This window comes from Gavia stellata, chromosome 30, assembly GCF_030936135.1.
Source record: "Gavia stellata isolate bGavSte3 chromosome 30, bGavSte3.hap2, whole genome shotgun sequence".
In the NCBI taxonomy this organism is placed as follows: Eukaryota; Metazoa; Chordata; class Aves; order Gaviiformes; family Gaviidae; genus Gavia; species Gavia stellata.
The window spans coordinates 7,540,776-7,560,249 of record NC_082623.1 but is presented as its reverse complement, the minus strand read 5'-3'; the positions used below and the strand labels follow the sequence as shown (position 1 = coordinate 7,560,249).

Sequence of the window (19,474 nt, the reverse complement as noted above, 5' to 3'; positions counted from 1 at the left end):
CTGCTGTCGCTAATAACACTCTCCCGGCTCAAACCACTCCCGTCTCCCCGTTCCTCTCTCTGGGCGCGGCGGCAGCCGGGGGCGGGGCGGGGCGGGGCGGGAGGGCGCACGCGGGGTGGGCCGGGCGCGCAGGCGCTGTGCGGCAGCGCCGCTTGCCGGAGGGCGGGGGCTGGCGGAGGCAGAGCGCGCGGCCGGGCGCGCGATGGCGGGCCCGGGGTTGGTGGCCGGCGACGTGGTGGTGGACGCGCTGCCCTACTTCGACCAGGGCTACGAGGCGCCGGGCGTCCGCGAGGCGGTGAGTGCGGGCCGGGGCGACGGGCGCGGGCCGGGGCGGCGGGCGGCGTTCCTGCCTGACGCCCCGCGTGCGCTAGGCCGCGGCGCTGGTGGAGGAGGAGACGCGGCGGTACCGGCCGACGAAGAACTACCTCAGTTACCTGCCGGCCCACGACTACAGCGCCTTCGAGGTGAGGCGGCCTGGACGCCCCCCCCTCCCCCCCTCCCCCCCCCCCCCCCATCCCGGCCGGCCCCCGCCCCTACCCCGGCCGACGGGCCCCCCCGCTGCCTCACCGCCGCTTCCCCGCAGACGGAGATCATGCGGAACGAGTTCGAGCGCCTGGCGGCCCGGCAGCCCCTCGAGCTGCTCAGCATGAAGAGGTGAGCCGAGGCGGCCCGAGCAGCCGCCGGCCGCCGCGCGGCGGGGAGCGCCGGCAGGTGAGCGGTGCCCGCCGCGCCTCCTCCTGAGGTGGGCGGGCGGCGTGTCCTAGGTACGAGCTGCCGGCCCCGTCCTCCGGCCAGAAGAACGATATCACGGCGTGGCAGGAGTGCGTGAACAACTCCATGGCGCAGCTGGAGCACCAGGCGGTGCGCATCGAGAACCTGGAGTTAATGTCGCAGCATGGCTGTAACGCGTGGAAGGTGTACAATGAGTAAGGCCTTCGTCTGCTTTGCTGAACCTAGTTGAAGTTCTGACTTCGGTTTCTGTACGTTTCTCATGTTTTCCCGTGTAAGTGCAGTGGGGATTTTTAGAACATATCCTGGAATAACTGAGCCCCTTTGAGAGAGCGATATCTGGAGGAAAAGGCGGCTGATCTGAAAGAGAAGGAGCCGTCTCTGTGGCCAGGAAATAGCCTGTGATTCGATACATCCCAGTCTTGAATTTTGTGAGTTATTGTTTGGGTAGCTGTGGGTGATAATGGGCTTTAATTGAGGGTAACTAAAGTGACTAATGACAGCCTGTGAAATGATTATTCAGTAGTGGAAATAAAGATGACTTACTGCTGATCATGCTCAGCCTGGAGCCATTATTAATAAAGCTGTTGCAAAAGCCAAAAAAAAGTTGCAGACAGTGTGGCTGCAGGAAGCACCAGGGCTATTTCAAGCAGAGAATGTTAATGTCCACTTTCGAGAAGGGTTAGCTTAGCCTTAGATAAAGGTGTAGACAAAAGGAATGTGAAACTTAGGGTTGTTTAGCTTAGGAGAGGGGAGGCAGGTGGAGGATCTATTAGCTCACACATATGTCAGGAAGCAAAAAGAACTGTTTGTTCTCTGACATTGTTATATGAGGGAAACAATAATAAAAATTGGTTACAGGTAATTTTAGAATTAAATTTACAAGATGGGTGATAAGGTAGGGAGATGTTACAATAGCATTCTGGTCAGAATAGTACAAGCATACAGTAACAAGCTTGAAGATAAAACTTGATTAGTTAATGGATGTGATTTTTATGATACCGTCTGATGGCAGGGGCTGACCATAGTGATTATTGAAGGTTTATGTCTTAAAACTGCACACGTAACAGTTGGGAGTGTTTTGGCATTGTGTCATTCCCTTCAGGAGTGAAGAGCACAGACTGCACTGAGAACAAGTTGTCTGGTGTTTGCGTTGAAGTGACTTGTTGGGTCCTTAACTCTGAAGAGTTAAATTGCAGGTTAAATGGGTCTGATCTAGCAATTGTATGTTTTCCTAATGCTTTGCTTGCATTCTGCTATTAGACATCTGGTTCATATGATAGAACAAGCCCAGAAAGAGCTTCAGAAGTTGAGGTGAGTCATTCTTTTTCATATTTTCGTACTGAAGTTGGAAGGAAAGTGAACCCCTCTCCCGCCCCCAGCTATACAAAGGCTTGTGTATATGCTGCTGCCATGGTCATAGGGAAAAAGACCCAGTAATCACAATAATAAAGAAATCTGACCCTGCCCTCCCCAAGGGGTTACATTCATAATGCCTGTTCCCCTCAAACTCTGTGTTTGTTCTGTTCTGGTTTTATTTTGTTTTGTCTGAACCTCTGCTTTGAACAGATCGGGTTGTGGTGGAATCCTCTCTGAAATGCAGTCATCTTTTCTTTTCACTGCTGATAGACTTTTATTTAGTGTGCAGTTGTGTCAGTGAAGACGTGTTCCCTGATGGTAGGTTTGGCCTATCATTTTAAAGTTGATGCTTTAATGAGTTTACAGAGATGGATTACTCGGGGATGGAGGTTGTAGTATATTGAAATGATGCACCTTCGTAATTCACTCTATTTAGACAGCATGCTATAGATTTGGCAAGTCTGAAGGTGGGACTGTATACTGGGACATGGGTAGAAGACAAGTTGCGTAGTGATTTGTATCTTTTATCAGTACCTGCATGTTTAGGTTAGCTGGAATTACTGTCTTGGACAGAATCAGTGTGGGAAAGGGTAGAAGCAAAACTCAAGTTGGGAAGGCTAAAGGAATGCCACGATGCATGGCAAGGAGGCTAACAGAAGACGAGCGTTAGCAGTGTGAACTAAACTACTTGGAGACCAAAGTATTTTAAGTATTGTGCACTTCTCATGTGCTTCACTGATTTACTGAATTTTGTGAATGATTAGCTGTTCATCTTTACTTTTTTGACTTTTTTCCAGAGAGAACAAAATATTTTCTTTGTTCTGCAATTGTCCAGTAGGCTTAAATGTTTGAAGTTTTCCTTGTAGTAGAGTTTTTTTTGTTGCTGTTTTTGTGTTTGGGTTTTTTTTTTTTTTTTTTTGTAGTGGTGGTGTTTTCATTTATCTCAGGGTTCTTTGTGCAGCTCTGTACTGGGATTTGTCCGTCTATATGTTGTAGTTACGGTCCTGGCTACACAAGTGTTTTCTGGTAGTACTTCTAGGGATTAGGCGTATTTCAAAATTGGCAGCAGATATTACAAATTTTAAAGAAAGGAGACAAAAAAAATACATAGATCTCTTTCTCCCCAGGAAAAACATTCAAGATCTGAACTGGCAACGAAAGAACATGCAGCTCACAGCTGGGGCTAAGCTACGAGAAATGGAATCTACGTGAGTATCTAGAATTTTTCTGTTAAATCTTCCACAAGCAAATCTTTTGCTTGACATTGTTCCATGCAGAGCATTAGTGATCTTTCAGTAATACTGTAGGATGTGACCGCGCGAATGCTGCTATTTTGCACAAAGTGTTTTAAAGGATTTGTAATTCAGGTCTACGTAGTAGTTACTGTGGTTGAGTGAATCAGTGAGCAACAGATAAGAAAAAGAGGGCATGTTAGCTGCTTGAACTCTTCTTTATCTAAGTAATGGAAGTTAGTGGGTTAGAGTCTAGTAAATTAAATTTTGTATCTTAAGGTTTTACAGGGTTAAAAACTACTTTTTATCACTTTGGTTGTTCAGATTACCATTGATATCAACTGAGGTTTATCATGTACTGAGAAAAATACTGCTTTATTCACTGTCTTTGTGCTTTGTTTGGAGCAATAATTGTCTTTGATTTTAAAACAGAGGACTCTTAAAGGCTTTTTTCTTTCTTTTCCTTTCCAGATGGGTCTCGCTTGTCAGTAAAAATTATGAGATTGAACGAACTATTGTGCAGCTAGAAAATGAAATTTCACAAATCAAACAGCAGCATGGGGAAGCAAACAAGGAGAATATCCAGCAAGACTTCCAGTGACTTAATCCTTACTGTCTTACTGCACCATACATTAAAAGAAAAAAACAAACTAAAAAATTTGGGAGATGCTATGTGTTTGTAGACACCTCTAGTTGCAGTTGTGTAAGGTGATAAAAAGGTATTTTTATTTTTTCTTGTTTTAAATTCTAGGACGAGGCAGAGTAGACTCAAAATGTCCTGTTCAAATGTATTAGGGACACAGTTAAATGTGCTGTGAATTGTTTCACTTTTTATATACCTGAAGTAGGAGCTCTTAAAAGAACCTGTTTAATGTTTTAGCATTTTCCTCTATGCTTTTAATAAACGTTGTTTTGCTACTGTGTGGTTTCTGATTCACGTTCAAAAAACAGCCCGAGCGCTGTCAACGAGGTAGGCTTTGCCAAATAAACCCCCTAATAGCACTGTGCTGTTGGTGTGTGTGAACTGGAATTCCGCATGGGAGGCTCTGTCTGGGGAAGAGGCTGCTGCTCGGCGTTTCAGCATTCCAAACTGGCCCTACCAGCCCAAGAGGGAGGAAAGGTGTGGAACTGCAAAGGTAAATACTTGTTCGTGCGCATGAGGCGTCCCAGCTGTGCGTGCACCCAGGCGGATTTTCTTCAGGGGTTTTCTACCCTACGCTGCAAGGGTGCGGTATGAATCACCCAATTACCTTCTAACGTGTATTTCTAATTACCCACCCTAAGTGTGGCACGGCACAGTGACTGTATTTTTGCAGGTCTTGCAGCATCATAATACATCAGCATCCCTGCGGCTTATCTGCTGCTCCGGCTGTTTCCGTCGTCAGCTTCTCTGGTTACCGGGCATCGCACCTCCCTTTCCCCTTGGACGCGGCTCCCTCCGTTAATTCCGTGAGAGCCGGGGCTTCCTCGCCTTAGTCGATCGCGTGTTCTTCAGTAGGGGCAGGTAACGGGCCCTGGCTCTCGCGATAACGCCACAACCACTGGACCGTTCTTGGCTCCTGCCTGCGGCGTCTCCACGATTTACGGCGCGGCGGGCGGGTTCCGAGCGGGCCGGAACGGCCCCAGCGGGACACAGCGCTCACGGTGGCGGTTCCGGGAGGCGCGGTGCGCTCGCAGGCACGGGCGGGGCTTCGCACGGGGGGAAGGGCTGCGGCTCCGGCGGGCGCAGGGCTCTGGCCCGGCTCGGTGCTCCCGGGCGCGGGGCCGGGCCCGCGCTGCTGCCTGAGGGTCGTCGCCGGGACCCGCTCCCTGCCGCACGCTCCGCCCTCAGGCCCGCCGGCCCCCTCTGGCGATTGGTTGGGACGCCGCCGACGCCGACCAATGCAGATTCACCCCGAGGCGCGGTGACAGGCCTGCGCCCCGCCCTGGCCGGAGGTACGTCACGACTTATCTTTCCGGACGCCCCCTTAGCGACGGAGCACGCGCTCCTGCGCATGGCCGCTTGGGCCGCATCGAGTGCGCCTGCGCAAGCCTCGGGCCCGCCTCCCTGCTGGGGCGCGCGCACGGCGCGTGGTGACGCCGTGCGTGCGCGGAGCGGGGAGTTGGGTTCAAAGGAGGAAACATGGCGGAAAACAAAGGAGGTGGCGGCGGCGGGGAGGCGGCTGCCGAGGCCGGTCTGGGCGGCGGCGGCGGCCTGGAGCCCACGGCCGCGTCCCCCTCCGGCGCCGCGCCGCCCGCGCCCGCCGCCGCGCCGCCCGAGGAGCGGGAGAGCCCGGGCGCGGCGGCGGCCGCGGAGCGCGGTCTCGGGGAGGCCGAGGCCGAGGCGGCGGCGGGGCCGAGTGTCGTTCCAGGGCCGGGCCCCAGCCCGGTGCCGCCGCTGACACCGGCGGCGCCGGGGCCCTTCTCGTTGCTGGACACCTGCGCCGTTTGCGCGCAGAGCCTGCAGAGCCGCCGCGAGGCCGAGCCGAAGCTGCTGCCCTGCCTGCACTCCTTCTGCCGGCGCTGCCTGCCCGAGCCCGAGCGGCAGCTCAGCGTGCCCGTGCCCGGCGGCGCCAACGGCGACATCCAGCAAGGTGAGCGCGGGGGGCGGCCGGGGAGGGCTGGCGGCGCCCGCGCACCTGCGGCTTCTCCCCCCGTGGGTCGCTGGGTTCTCGTTTCTGGCGTCGAGCGAGCGCTGGCCTTCGACTTCTCTGGTTTGAACCTCTAGTTTTTCTCGGCCTTGGTTGATGGTGCACCCGGAGAGGTTGCGTACGTGACCGCCGGTGCTTCCGTCGCCTTCATCCTCCGGGGTCTGTCTTGCGACGCCCATCAGCAGGTTGCTCCGTGTTTTCAAGCGACGGCTGAAAAAGGTCTTGGAATTACGGTGTAAATTGCATTGTACGTTTTGTTTTGTTTTGGCTTTCAGGGGTGCTACAGTAGAGGCGTGTCTGTGAGGAGATGTTCAACTGTTCAGTTTTACAGCACTCAAAAAAAACTTGTTTAAGTGAAATCCAATTCACTGTTGTTATAGTATTACATGCTCAAGTGGTAATGGTTTGTGTAGCACATCTGCTTTCAGATACGTGTTTCCTGTGGACTGAGTTAAAACATTGCAGTGCTGTTTGTCACTTGACTCTCTGTGCGTGTCTGCTCTACACATACGTGACTCTTGTGCCATGGAACAAGTGTAGGCTGCTTCGTCCAGGTGTTTTTATTGAAATCACAGCTTGAATTTTTTTTTTTATTTTATATGTTCAGGGATGGAATTGAAAAGCTTCTGGAGCTTTTAATGGAGTGACTCGCATGCTGTGGTCTACAGACCAAACTAGGGCCCTGGTAAGTGGTTTTGCAGGTCTTAACTGGGCCCTATGGTCAGAGAGGCCTTGTTTGATGACATCTTTCTGGTTTTAGTAAGGACTTAAGCCTTTCCTGTGTTGCATAGTGAAGGAATTAACCTGGCTTGGTAGTGGTTCTTTCATCCGAACTGTTCAGAAGTGGTTCATCTAGGATGTGGTATTAGAAAGTCCATCAGTTTTAAAAAGATGATGCATTAGATATAGCTCATAAATGCACTGACTAAAGCACTTAGTTGGTTTTGTGATACTTCTTGTTAAATTCCAGATTCTACATTTTGCATTATATATGCTAGTGAAAGATGGAGAACTTGGAAGGCTAGGTGTATTTTACTAGCAATTAGCAGCATTATCGGAATCCGTCTATATCTGTTAGGATACAAGTGTGGGAACAACACAAAGCATAGCTTCTGAAGTGTACACGAGCTGTAATATCAATTCTTGTTATACACATTTTAAGAATGCTTGATTGTGTGCTTTGGTGAAGTAAAATTAATCTTTGGATTGCTGTGTCAAAAACTTTCAGATGATGTGAGCAAGATGTGCATTTAGGGTCCAAGAGAGTGTGCTGGTAAAGATGTGTATGATCCATCTGTAGTGGTACATAAGTCTGCATGAACAAATGTATTAGCCCAGCAGGTCTCTGACAAACCAGAAGATGCAGTTTTGTGGACAGCTCTCTGTGCACATTGTAAATGGAATCAGTCGAATGGCACATGAAATCCTTACCAATAGATTAGGTACAAAATGGACGTTCTCAACATACAGAAAGTACCACATTGCTTAGTCATGCAAGTTTCTTCCCTGTTGGCATGGGTTTTGATAGTCATGAAGTGTTACTTCCACTTCTGCTGCTTCTCTAGTCTCCTTAACCATAAGCAGGTGTTTTTTCATGAAGGAAGAATTAATGGGAAGTAGTACCTATAGTTATACCTGAAGCAGGTTACACTTAACTGTAGGCTCTCACTGCTGGATTGTGTGCTGTACTATTTTACATGCATTTAAATGTGCCTGCTTTTTTTCAGTGTCTCTACACCTAGATAAGAGAATTACAAGTGCTATGGAAAAGAACTGGATTTTTTTTGTATATTTTCCTGGTTGCTTTCTTAATTAGTTTCAGATTTTGTTCTGTAAGAGTTGTCAGTACTTAAAATAGTAAATATGTGTATTTATTGGGTAATAACTGTGGAAGCTTCTTGCCAGTAGTTGAGTGCGAGGTTGGTATCTACAGAGTGGCTCTCTGAGTGACAGTACCCTTTCCTGATGAAAGCATGCTGCTGCCTTCATAGAGAAAACAGTAAGGGTGCTTGAAGGCAGCAGTGCGTGGTCTATATCAGCATCTCTTCTACCCTGTTGCCACTCCCTTGAGAGACACTGCTAACAAAGACAGAAGAGTGGTGTGAATGCCTAAAAGTTTGAGACACACTGACTGAAGTTTAAAACAATTATCTAAAGTTGTGGTTTGCTGTATTACCAGAATCAACTGATAGGTTCATACCTATTGCACTGGTGAAAGAATTTTTTGCTGTTGTTTACATTTATGTTGGGAAAAAAATAAGAATTTTTTTGTTTTATGTATTTAAAACATATGTATTTTTATGCCTTCTTTTAACATAAAAAGTAGCATCTCATATTCAGTTTAATGACTTAATAGGTCATTGGAATGTGTATTTTATTTGGTGGATAGATGATTTCTTCATGCCTGGTGTTTCAGCTGCCCAGCTGGACTCTTCCTTTCAGATTGAATAGGTTACAAGAAAATGCCTTCTTGTATTTGTATCACAGTATTCTCAGAAATGTTTATTTCTAAGTTAGAGATTTCAGACGGTTACAGATACTGCAAAACAACTTTTTATGCACCCGCTTCTGCTCCTGGGAAGATAGGTTGTTTCCATTTTTCACTGCCTCACTGAGATATTTACAATCTCTCTTAAGGGGATTATCTTAATAGAGAGAATGTGTGGCTCTCTGCTCCTTGTGAATGTCACAATCTTTATTAGGCTGAAAAACTAAAAAAGAGCTGCAAGATGCTTTCAGAGAGCCTAAGGAATACATACGCGATTGGTTAATGTGCATGTATGTATAATTTGAGGAACAATACATTTACTACTGAGTGCTATAATATATAGTATTGTAAATTATTTTGATACATTGAATTCAAATCCCGTACCCAGTATTTGTGTATTTAGAAACCGTGTATTAAGCACACCTTAAATTACGCAGTAACTATTTTTAATTTGCTTTGGAAGGGGAACATAAAAATGGTATGATGTCTATGAGAATATGACATAGCACTTAAATCAACTTTGGTAGTAGTTACTGTATTTTCAGTCTAGAGAGCTGCAAATTTCTGCATCAAATAGACTGCTTAAGCTATGTAAATGCAGGCCATCTTAGTTTCAGTGAACATTAGCACACCATCACCTGAACTCTTTTGATTCTTTACCTTTCTTCTGTGTTGATGAGTGAGGGTCGTGAACACATTCTGGAGCCCAGCAAAGGCTGAGTCCTGAAGAGTGTTCAGTTCATATTCTGTCTCGACTTACTAAAAATCTTGGTCTGAAACTTACATTTCAGTCTAAATTAACAGTGTATTTTTAAAATAGTGTTTTTGTCTGAGAACATTCTAGGCAATTGTTATTTTTGTAAGAATTGATGTCTGATACTGCTATAAATTGGTTTTCGTCATTGATGTGTTGACAGTTCAATGCATGACAGTTGTGATATAAGCAAGGATTGTCCAAAAAGATAAAAATGAGTTGAGTTAGTGGTGGATCTTGAAAGCAGTTCATTTTTTTTAATGTATTTATGTTCTGATATATTTCAGTCTGATTGTGTCACTCGACCTGTGAGGGTTTATTTCAAGGTCTAATCGCTGAAACTAGAACAGGGGTTTTGCTGTATGGCTGTGCAGAAACATATTTGGACCCTTACATTTCTGAGAGAAGGAAAAGTAAAAAAAGTAAATATTATGCACATGTGGTAACTACTATTGGTGTTCTCAACCAATAAATGAAACCTGGCAGAGATTCATTCCTTAGAGGACTGCACACATGCCAAGTTTGAACTTAAAACGGAAGTTTGAGTTGTTGGATTGCATGAATGCTTGCAATATTTCCTGAACTGTGAAGCTTTATTATTATAACAATGTAAACACATGAAAGGACTTTGAATTTTCTTATGTTCACTTAGTACTCTTGTGTTGGGAATCAGCCTGACACATTTCAACCCAAAACAAATGAGTGTGTTTAAAAGCAGATGTCTAAAATGATGCTGTTCACTCAACAGTAATTAGGATTGTAGAAGGTTGAGGACTTGATTGTCAGTGAATGATGTGGTAGAGTTTTAGGCTAGTGCTAATTGATGTCTCCTAAGTATCAACAGAAAATCTAAGCCATTTCTTTAAAATGAATGTTCTTGAAGGAGCACAGCATTGCATAGGTTGGCGGGGACTTGCAGATGTGCCTAGCTTGACCTCTTGCTCAAAGCAGGTCTGGTTAGAGGAGGTTCTCTAGGGCCTTGTCAAGTTGTGTGGTGACTGTCTACTGGGGTGGCAACTTCCTAACTTCTCTGAGCCTCTGCAGTGTTTGACCATCCGCACTGTAAATATGTGAAATATATGTTGTGTTGAAGCAAGTTTTGCATTGCTCCTGCTTGTATGTGTTATACCTGTCCTTTTACTGTGCATCTCTGGGAAGAGCCTGGTTCTGCCCCCAGCCCCGTCAGGTAGGTACAGATAGTGGCGAGGTCCCCCAGGGCAGGCTGAGCGGTCTGAGAGGTTCAGCCTCTCCTCACACGTTGTGTTCCAGCCCTGATCATCTTGGTTGCCACCGCTGGGCTTGCCCCAGTCTGTCCTGTACTGGGGAGTCCCAGACTGGACCCAGTATCCAGGTGTGGTCTCCCAGAGTGCTGAACAGGGGGAAGGATTGCTGCTCTGGACCTGCCGGTTGTACCTGCTAATGCAGCCTTGGATGCATTGGCCTTTTTTGCTGAAGGGCGTGCTGTTGACTCCTGTTCAATTTCTTGTCCATAAGGTACTTAAAACATTGTATTTTAGAGTTTTAAAGTGAGGTCAAAGTTTCTTTTTTATACTTGGGTTTTAGTACTCTTGAATGTCATGAAGTAACTAAAGAGTTGATAAAGATTTTCATATTACAGAGCAGAGCTTATGTTAAAGGAGTTGGATCTTATGAAAATATGAATTTTAGTATGTAAGTAGGGATATTAAGGAATGAAAGTGTTTGGGTTCAATATTTAAATAAACTTTGAGAGATACTTTGAATTTATAACTTTGGAGTACTAGAAAGACTCCTCACCTCACGTTAGCCCAGTGATGGAGGGGATGCAGTGGTGAATGGTGCTACTGAAGTAGAAAGTGCTTTTTGTAGTGTCTTATCCCTTGATCACTGTGGAATTTGGATAATGAGGTGGGGTCCCTGTGCTCAAAGAACGATTAAGACCGACCTTGCTATCTCTTGTGCAACCCAGGGGAGTGGAGACTCGCCTGGCTATCACAGGAGCCAGCTAAGGAGGGGGCCCTGTGGAGGCAGGACAGCCCTGCTTGTGGTCAGCAAGGACAGCAAAATAACAGGAACCTGCACGGTTCTTTGTTTCTTTGAAAGGCTATCATGTCCGATAACTGACTTTTGCCTCATTACCTATGAAATGCATATTAAAACTGACACCCCTGCTTATGCTGATGAAGATTACAGAGATCATGCTAAACATATATGACTATAGCACTCGTCTTTCCACCCAAATCATGCTGCACGTCACATATGGGGGGGGACCTCGTAGTTTTTGGGGATAAAAGATGGAGACAATTATTGTTAAAGTGGGGGAGAACAACCTCGATATCTGACGGAGCAGTTGACAGGCCGCGTTGTCTTCCTCCACCCCAGGCAGGGACGCCTCTCTGGGTAAGCGCTGCACCTCTCACCCTCTGGGTGAAAGTTATCCCCGGGTTGTTGGATTACTATCGAGTTCACTAGCAATATTAACCTTAATTAGTAGCGCTATTGTAGTTAGTGAATTTGTCAATGGCAATCTTGAATCTGTTCTGTCACTCTCAATAAAATAACTAATTTCGATTTTTGTGCATCTGCTCAGTGCAAGTCCTTTTTCTGGGGCTCTGATAAATGAATCACTGAAAGGCCTGGGACTCTGACAAATATCAAAACTACATTCCTTTTAACATGACAGTCACATACATTGTGTGCATGCTATGCCCTCCCCCATTCAAATCTATGATCTCCTCACCCTCAGCAATACGCTTTATTTTGTTACCAAAGGCTGTCTTGAGGTTAGAACTTCAGTGACTTTACTTTCCATTATTGCTTTTTGTTCTCTGTAAGGTTTAAGAAGTATTTGGTTAGGCTGTGACATGTTTATTTTAAGTTGACTGAAGTCAACTTGGACTTGAAGTCAACAAGTGACTGCATGAATCCTTTAGTATGGAAGCTTCTTGTAAAAGTTGACTATTTTGCTTTAGCTAGTGTCATGTTTGTAGTGAGTAGGTAAGTTTCCATGGCTAGTTGTAACTGTGTTCCACTTCCCCTTTCTCTAACCCCAGGACTACAGGGCTGGAGGTTCCCAGCCAGCTTCTCTCTAGCGTTTGTAAACAAAAACTAGAAGACCAGATCGAGAGGATGGTAGTGTGTGGGTTTGGCTAGGAAACAGGTTAATTCTCACTGGTTCAGGAAGCCTTGCTCTTCTATAGATGGTTTCCGAAACATCTAATGAAATTCCAGAAGGGTATTTCTAGAAGTGTGGGTATGGAGCAAAGAATAAGATTCAGAAAATACCAGGTTTTTTTTCTTCTTGTGCAAAAGTAGTAGGTATGAGTTGAACACATACCGTCTTACTGGGCAGGATGTGTCTTGCCTAGCAAAGATGTACTGGGGCAGATCAGTCAATTTCAACTTACCTTAAAAGTGCTGAGAGTCTGGATTCCTTAATATCAAACTGCAGTGAGTATAGTAGCTGAAGACTTGACATAAAGCTTTCTCTGGAGATGATTTCTCTGGTTTGACCCTATGAGACTGGAAGTACAGAGAATCAAGCCTTTCCCCCTCCATCTCTGTAGCTCTCAAGCATTTTTAAAATTTGAAAGAGTATTTTAGTGTTGTCAGGATTAAGATGTCAGACTGGAAGAATGAATTCTAAGCAGGTTTTGAATAAATTTACTGTTGAAACTAGTTCAAGATGAAGGCTTTCTTAGTTATATTAACCTGTTGAAAAAATTGCCTGTTTTGAGATGCATGCAAATAGCTATCAGAGAAATGTTGTTACCCTTGGGAAATTTTAAACATAAATATATACAGGTATTCTCATAGTCCAGAGTTACAATTAAGAAAAATACTTTTGTTGCAGCTTTAGGTGTTAGTTGGCAATGGTAGATTAAAAGCATCTTCTGCTTGAAATCTTAAGTTCTTTGAAATGTTCCATTGTGATTTGCTGCTGGGTTATGTTGCAGATTTTTTAGCAGTCTTTCTGTTTCAATGAAAACAAAATTACTTTTCCTTCTCGATGTACTTTTGTGCTTTCTGACATCTTTTGATGTCTGTGGTCTAGCTTAGTGTGCTTTATCTAAATCATAAGCAGTTAAAAGGATTACATAGATGCTACTCTCATTAGTGTTCTTAATAAAGTCTTTGACAAATAAGAACGTCTAATGTGCAATGTAGGGAAGATGTGGCTTCTAGCAGTTGTATAACTAACAGTTCAACACATGTTGCGTAGTAAAATTTGTGCTACTTGCCTCTCTTTGCTCTGACAAAACTCTTCACCTGGGCTATTCTGTGTTCTGCTTCGGTTAGAAATGTAGGTGATAACCTCAGCAGAAGTTGCCAAGAGAGCTGGAGCCGTACCAAAATGTTCTTCTTGTACTGCTTTTCCTTGGTTTCTCAGTCGTGATCCACAGCCTGATTTGCAGAGACGTGGGCTCCTGTGCAGGGCAGGGACAGCTCTTCCCGGGGCAGTGACCATTCTCGGGATGTGGCCAGTGTTCCTGTTTCCATCCGCTGTGGGCTCTGCCTCGAGTCCCCTCAGCATGCTGGAGAGAGCTGGGGTACAGAGCGGCTCAGGCAGCTCCCCAGGGCTACTTCCTGCTGTAGTTCTTACAGATCCATCCCTGACTACATTCTTGTGGGAATGCACTTCTGTCAGTTCTCCTTTGTGGTTCTCTTCAGCTCAGAGTAGTGTCTCAGGTGAATTGCTCTTTCTGACTGTGTCAGGAGACTCCTTAGGAGCGTGTTGCAAGGAAGCTGGGAGTTTCTTTTCTCCCTCTGTTGCAGGCTGTGGAAACTCTGGTAGGGAGGAATGGCTCATGATGTGAGAAGATGGCAAGTGAAACCTATTTCCCTTTGAGTGGGGTTGACAATGCAAGGCAGGCTTTTCCTACCTGCTGGATTGGTGACTCTCAAACCAAATTTCCAGGTAAGAAATTATTCTTCCTTCTCACTTAAGTCAGCCTTAGGTAGGGTGAAATGAGAGAAACAAAACTCAGTTTAGGCTATGTGTTGTACGTAGCAGCGGATGGGGGACAGTAAACGTGCACGATTGAAAATATTTTTGCTGTTCTGGATAATGTCTGGAGAAGTGCGTGACAAAAAGTAGAATCTGATCTCAACTGCACAATTAATTGGGAATAGGTTGTAATTCATTTCACCACAGTGCTATTGGAAATAGCAGGGAAGGGAAAATTTGGTACATATAGCTGTGTATATAAAGTACTGTGGAAGAGAGGTACTAAGTGTTTAGGTTCATGGTTGTTACAGGTCTTATACACCATTGTGAGGTTTGTGATATCAACAAGTAGAAAAAACGGTGATGTCAGTCCTCTTAAATGCAATATAAGAAGCTTGGAAGTCCACTCCTGTTATCTGCAGCTCTTGTAAAATAGTTCCTCATTTTCCATGGCCTTTTAGGTCCAAAGGCTGATTGTTCTTTGATTTCTTCATGAAAGTAGTGATATTCACAGGAGCATCCGTGGATGGCTTGTGAAGTTTGTGGGGCGCTTTTTTTGCCTTTTTTTTCTGGCACCTGAAGTATAACTGTGATCCTGTAGTTAATGCCGATGACAGTGTTTTGATGATAGTGTACTGTTAAGTCAGAAAGGAAGTGCCGTTCAAAATGTTTTAGACCCTCGGTGCAGTTTCACGTGATGTGGTCAATACTTCCTATTTCTTCTCGTATTTTTGCCAGGGAAGAAGCATGTCTGTTTTATGGTTAAGTGAAACTGAGCTATGTGGGATTTGAAATGTGAAGTCTGAAAGAAACTTCCTGATTCTCAGCTCTTTGCTTTAGTGCTGCTTTTAACCTCTGGAGTATCAATTTATGGCTTCCAAATAATATGAAGCCATCTTTGAGAATGTAGGAAGTCTTTATAGTAATAATTAGGATTGGGGGGAGACCATAAACTAGTCTGACCTTCGTAATCTCTATGAATGTGTTTAATTCTAATTCAACTGTGATTTAGAAAAAAATATTAATCTTTTAATAATATTTTTTTGCTATGTGCTATCTGATACATTCCTTGGAGGTAGTTACATGTCTTTTTTTGAAAGCAGAGTTACAGTGGAAATATGTGTACTAGGGCTAATGCATTTGGTTTTGTTTTTGTTTTTTTAACAGTATTAAGCTTCTAATTTAAATTGATGCAGAAAAACAATGTAATAAGTTCTGCTGGAGTATAACTAAGATGATACTAAGATGATATTTCTACTTAATTTTAATTTTCTTATGTAAGAATTTTTTTGACTGAAACTGTCAGTGAAACCTTGTTTTTCTAGTAGGTTCTATAAACCTTGGAGCCTTAGTTTGTCCTAAAATACATTCTCATTGAATTTTTACCATAAACTTCGTTAGCTTGCAAATTATCTCAAGTTTTGACAGGTAAGGATTTCTTTCTGTTTTTCTTGTATGTAAATGCTATTTCAGTGTGATTTTTAGCCACTTTTTCCTCTCCCCTCACAAAGATACATCTGTATCTTTTCAGTAATGCAGCTTGGTTTCTAGTACAAATGATGCTGCATTAATTTGTTTTATATTAGATTAAAAGACCAGGATGTGAGTGAGTATGAGATGTATAGTGGCTCATATAATATTGGAAAGCTACTGTCAGAAATATGGGCATTGAGATGTGAAAATGAAGTGTAATACGCTGAATGAGAGTTGCAAGGCGTTGTGATCTACTGAGGTATGTGCAGAACACTGGTGGCACCTTGTGTGCAAAGTGTATTTGAATATGGAGGTGCAAAAAGTGGGTGTTTGTTTGTGAGAGCAGTATTTGTGGACTACCTGTTCCCTGTGTCCTCTTGGATGGAAGCAGTGGGCAAGGTGGAATTACCTGTGGTCAGAATCCAGCCCATGGACTGCCGGTTGTATTGCTCTTTTGATACCAAAAGGCTTGATTTTATTCAAGCTTTCAGTGATTTGTTTAGTTTAAAAACAAAACCAAACCTGCCTTACAGGAAGCAGTTTGCATTTTTGGAATTTGACTTTGCATTGTGTAAAGATTATAGATCTTAGGCTTCCTTTTTTTTTTCTGCAATATTTTTTGTCATTAGCTTAAGACAGCACTAAAATTCAGGTTTAGCTGAGGTCTGTTTTAGATGGAATAGTTTTAATGGTAAATGTTTGAAATATTTGTTCTGTAAGTATACACACATCATCTGATAGATGGCTTTCATATAGTATTCCCTAAAGAATCTTGTCTTTCAGTAGTAAAATCTCAAGCTTCTGCATATGGGGGAGGCTTCATTGTGTATATGAAAGCTCTTGTACATGTAGGTACTGAAATACTGGTTATTTTTCACATACTGCTCTTGAAGCATGTTTGGTTTGACAAGACAGGGAATTTTTAGTTGGATTATTGTTGTTGTTCTGCAGTGAATCTTCTGTGTTCTGAAGCCATTGTTAATTTTAGCACTTGAAAAAATTAATGCTAATTTACTACTAATGTAATTAATCTCCCTGAAATAAGTCCTACTATTCCAACTGAATAGCCACAAAGGAGTTGAGCATCATTTAATTACACTTACTCTTCAAAGTTGTTTCAGGTGGATAAAAATACCTAATCGCTTTGAAAGCTTCTCCTTGAAAATGATATTCACAATAAAATTGTATAGGAACTTGATTTAAATCGACTAGATGATGCTTCTGGGAAGAAAGTGTTAACCACTACCTTAGTGGTAGATAAGTTTTCAAACCTTTAATGTAGGTTGTTCATAGAACATCTTTAAATGTCAGTTTGGTTCATGTAGTCACTTCTTTGCAGCTCTGCTGAGGACTTAAAACTCTAATTTAGCAATTACAGAGGATAACAAAGCAGGATACTGGAAAGGAACTAGTCTAATTGATAACCAGTGTTAAAGCGATGTGTGTATACATTTACATGTATGTGTGCAAAGTGGTGTATGTGCTGCAGAAAGGCAGCTGTAGTTGGCATGAGAGGATTTTTTTTTCGCTATGAATTCGTGTTCTTTGGTATTAGCCTTCCCTGCAGAACACTACTTGAAAAAACCCTGAAACCTTCAGATAGTTTGTATTACTGCATCGGCCTCCCTGACCTCATGGAAATAGGTTATGTTAGAAAACATCCTCTGTTGTATCTGGGAGAATGTTGTGACACACTGATGCTTTGACATTTTCATGAACATCACTAAAGTCACACCTGACTATCCAGGCACACATCTCAATGCTTGTCTTGAGACAGACTGGACAATAGATGGTTATAAAAAGTAATTAACAGGTGCCTTGAGTTTAACAAACTAAAATGGGGGGGGGGGCAGTATTTGCTTGGGGTGGGCAAATTACTTGGCTACAAGTATGTATTTTTTTTGAAAGAAATCAGTAGGAAAAACTGAGTATGATGTAGAAATTATCACAACTTCATTCTAGGTGAGGGATCCTTTTCTGAAGAGGTGTGTGTGGTTTGTGGGGTTTTTTGTTTGTGTGTTGTTGTTGGGGTGGTTTTTTTGGGGAAAACTGTTATACATGGGTAGCGGCTGGTTTTTAAGTGTAATGTCAGCTGTGGAATCTGTTCATTTACCCATGTGAAATGAGCAGTCTGAGAATTTTGTGTTCATTCTTGTCTACTTTTGATTCTGGGCATGTTGGTTTTCACGATATTTTTCTTAAAACTGGGAAACTTTTTCTGTTTTGCAGTTGGTGTAATCAGATGTCCGATATGCCGCCAAGAATGCAGACAGATAGATCTGGTGGATAACTACTTTGTAAAAGACACGTCAGAAACACCAAGCAGCTCCGATGAGAAATCAGAACAGGTATTACACTTTCCTGCTTGCTGGAATTCACATGCTGTATTTGTTTCTGTACATGTTAATGCTTTCCGTGAAAATGATGGTAACTGACTGTTTCCCTTTGCAGGTGTGTACAAGCTGTGAAGATAATGCTAGTGCTGTTGGATTTTGTGTAGAGTGTGGGGAATGGTTGTGCAAGACTTGCATAGAAGCTCATCAGCGAGTAAAATTTACTAAAGATCATATGATCAGAAAAAAAGAGGATGTATCTTCAGGTGAGTGTTTGGATATCACTTAGTGCTGCCTGTAGTAAAAAAGTTTTCTCTTTGGCACATGTTAAAACAGAGAGGGAGGATTATTTAGGTAACAACTAGCTGTATGGTTTTCCCCAAAGATTTGGGAAGTTTAGTAAAAAGCTACCAGTGAAAAACTGGTAGCTTTAAAAATAGAGGAAAAACTAAATTTTAAACTAAAATGGGTTATTTGCTAATACTTTTTGCAGTTTGATGTCCAATGTAAAAAATCTTAAGTACAGAAGAAACAGAATGAGACTGCAGTCTTCGGAAAGGATTTAGATCCGTTTTTAATAATCCTTTTATTTAATAAAATAGCTAACCAAATGGAGAGGTTGAAATCTGGAGAGCACTGACATTGGTAATCTTATCCATTGTCCAAGGAAATTAAATTATATATTTTACTGTACTTGGTTATAAGGAGCAATTATAGTTCTCCCAGTAGAGAAGTATATACAGATAAGCTTATGGTCATATTCAGTAATGATGTTACTGTTGTATTGATATTGCTGAGTAAATGTGGAATTTGAATTCATTTTAGGTTTAATATCTTTCAGTTAGCAAAATTTAATGTGCGAAGTGTGCGTACAGTTTATTTAGACATGCAGCTTTATTAGAAGCTACTTCTTAAACTATCGTTTGTAACCTACTGAGGTAATGTGGAAAACATTCTCAAAACAGGTAAAAGGTAACTGGATTTTAGCTTAGAAGATGTTATTTGTAAATGGGATAAAAGTTCTGATTTAAAGACCCATAGGTTCTACACAATCTGGATGTATATGAAGACTGATCATATTGAGGAAGAGAGATCTTGATGCTTTGCTCTCTCTCTCCATTTAAAGTAAATTAAGATCTTCATGATTGTTCTGTTGTGCCGTTTCAAAGGAGTAACACTGGTTTGCTTTCTGCCAACTCTTGTCAAAATCATATTAATATACAGTTTGCTACTGAGCTTAGTTCTTTTGGACAACAATCTTATTTCACTTGCTCTATCAAATAAACTTCATTTTGGAGAGGTTTCTCTGTATGTTTTAATGGGTATTGTTTAATAAGAAATATTACCTATTTAATTTTAAAACTATTAGTCCTAGTAGATGAGAAACCTTAAGGTGAAATCAAATTACAAGACCCTACAAAGAATTACTAACGTTTTTCATTGGGAGTGCTATATTGTGACTGTCAAAGAGATACTATAGCTCTGCTTCCCCTTCAATAATCTGAGTGGGGAGGTGCCAAAAAATGGCTGTTCTAATAAAGTAAATTTT

At 43.1% G+C, this 19,474-nt stretch overlaps 2 protein-coding genes across 2 annotated transcripts in view; both read left to right on the top strand.

The window, feature by feature from the left end:
• Window positions 1-202: 202 nt before the first annotated feature.
• Window positions 203-4,239, top strand: BCAS2 (BCAS2 pre-mRNA processing factor). Its single transcript, XM_059831191.1, has 7 exons — window positions 203-295; window positions 372-464; window positions 584-654; window positions 765-926; window positions 1,993-2,043; window positions 3,216-3,296; window positions 3,792-4,239. The coding sequence occupies exons 1-7, from the start codon at window positions 203-205 to the stop codon at window positions 3,919-3,921; spliced, it is 681 nt and encodes a 226-aa protein (XP_059687174.1). The 3' UTR covers window positions 3,922-4,239.
• Window positions 4,240-5,442: 1,203 nt separating this feature from the next.
• TRIM33 (tripartite motif containing 33) overlaps window positions 5,443-19,474 on the top strand; it is a 36,522-nt gene continuing 22,490 nt past the window's right edge. The window contains exons 1-3 of the mRNA XM_059831075.1: window positions 5,443-5,893; window positions 17,822-17,940; window positions 18,044-18,191. Of these exons, the coding sequence (XP_059687058.1) occupies window positions 5,443-5,893; window positions 17,822-17,940; window positions 18,044-18,191 (718 nt within the window). The remainder of the gene's footprint in view (window positions 5,894-17,821; window positions 17,941-18,043; window positions 18,192-19,474) is intronic.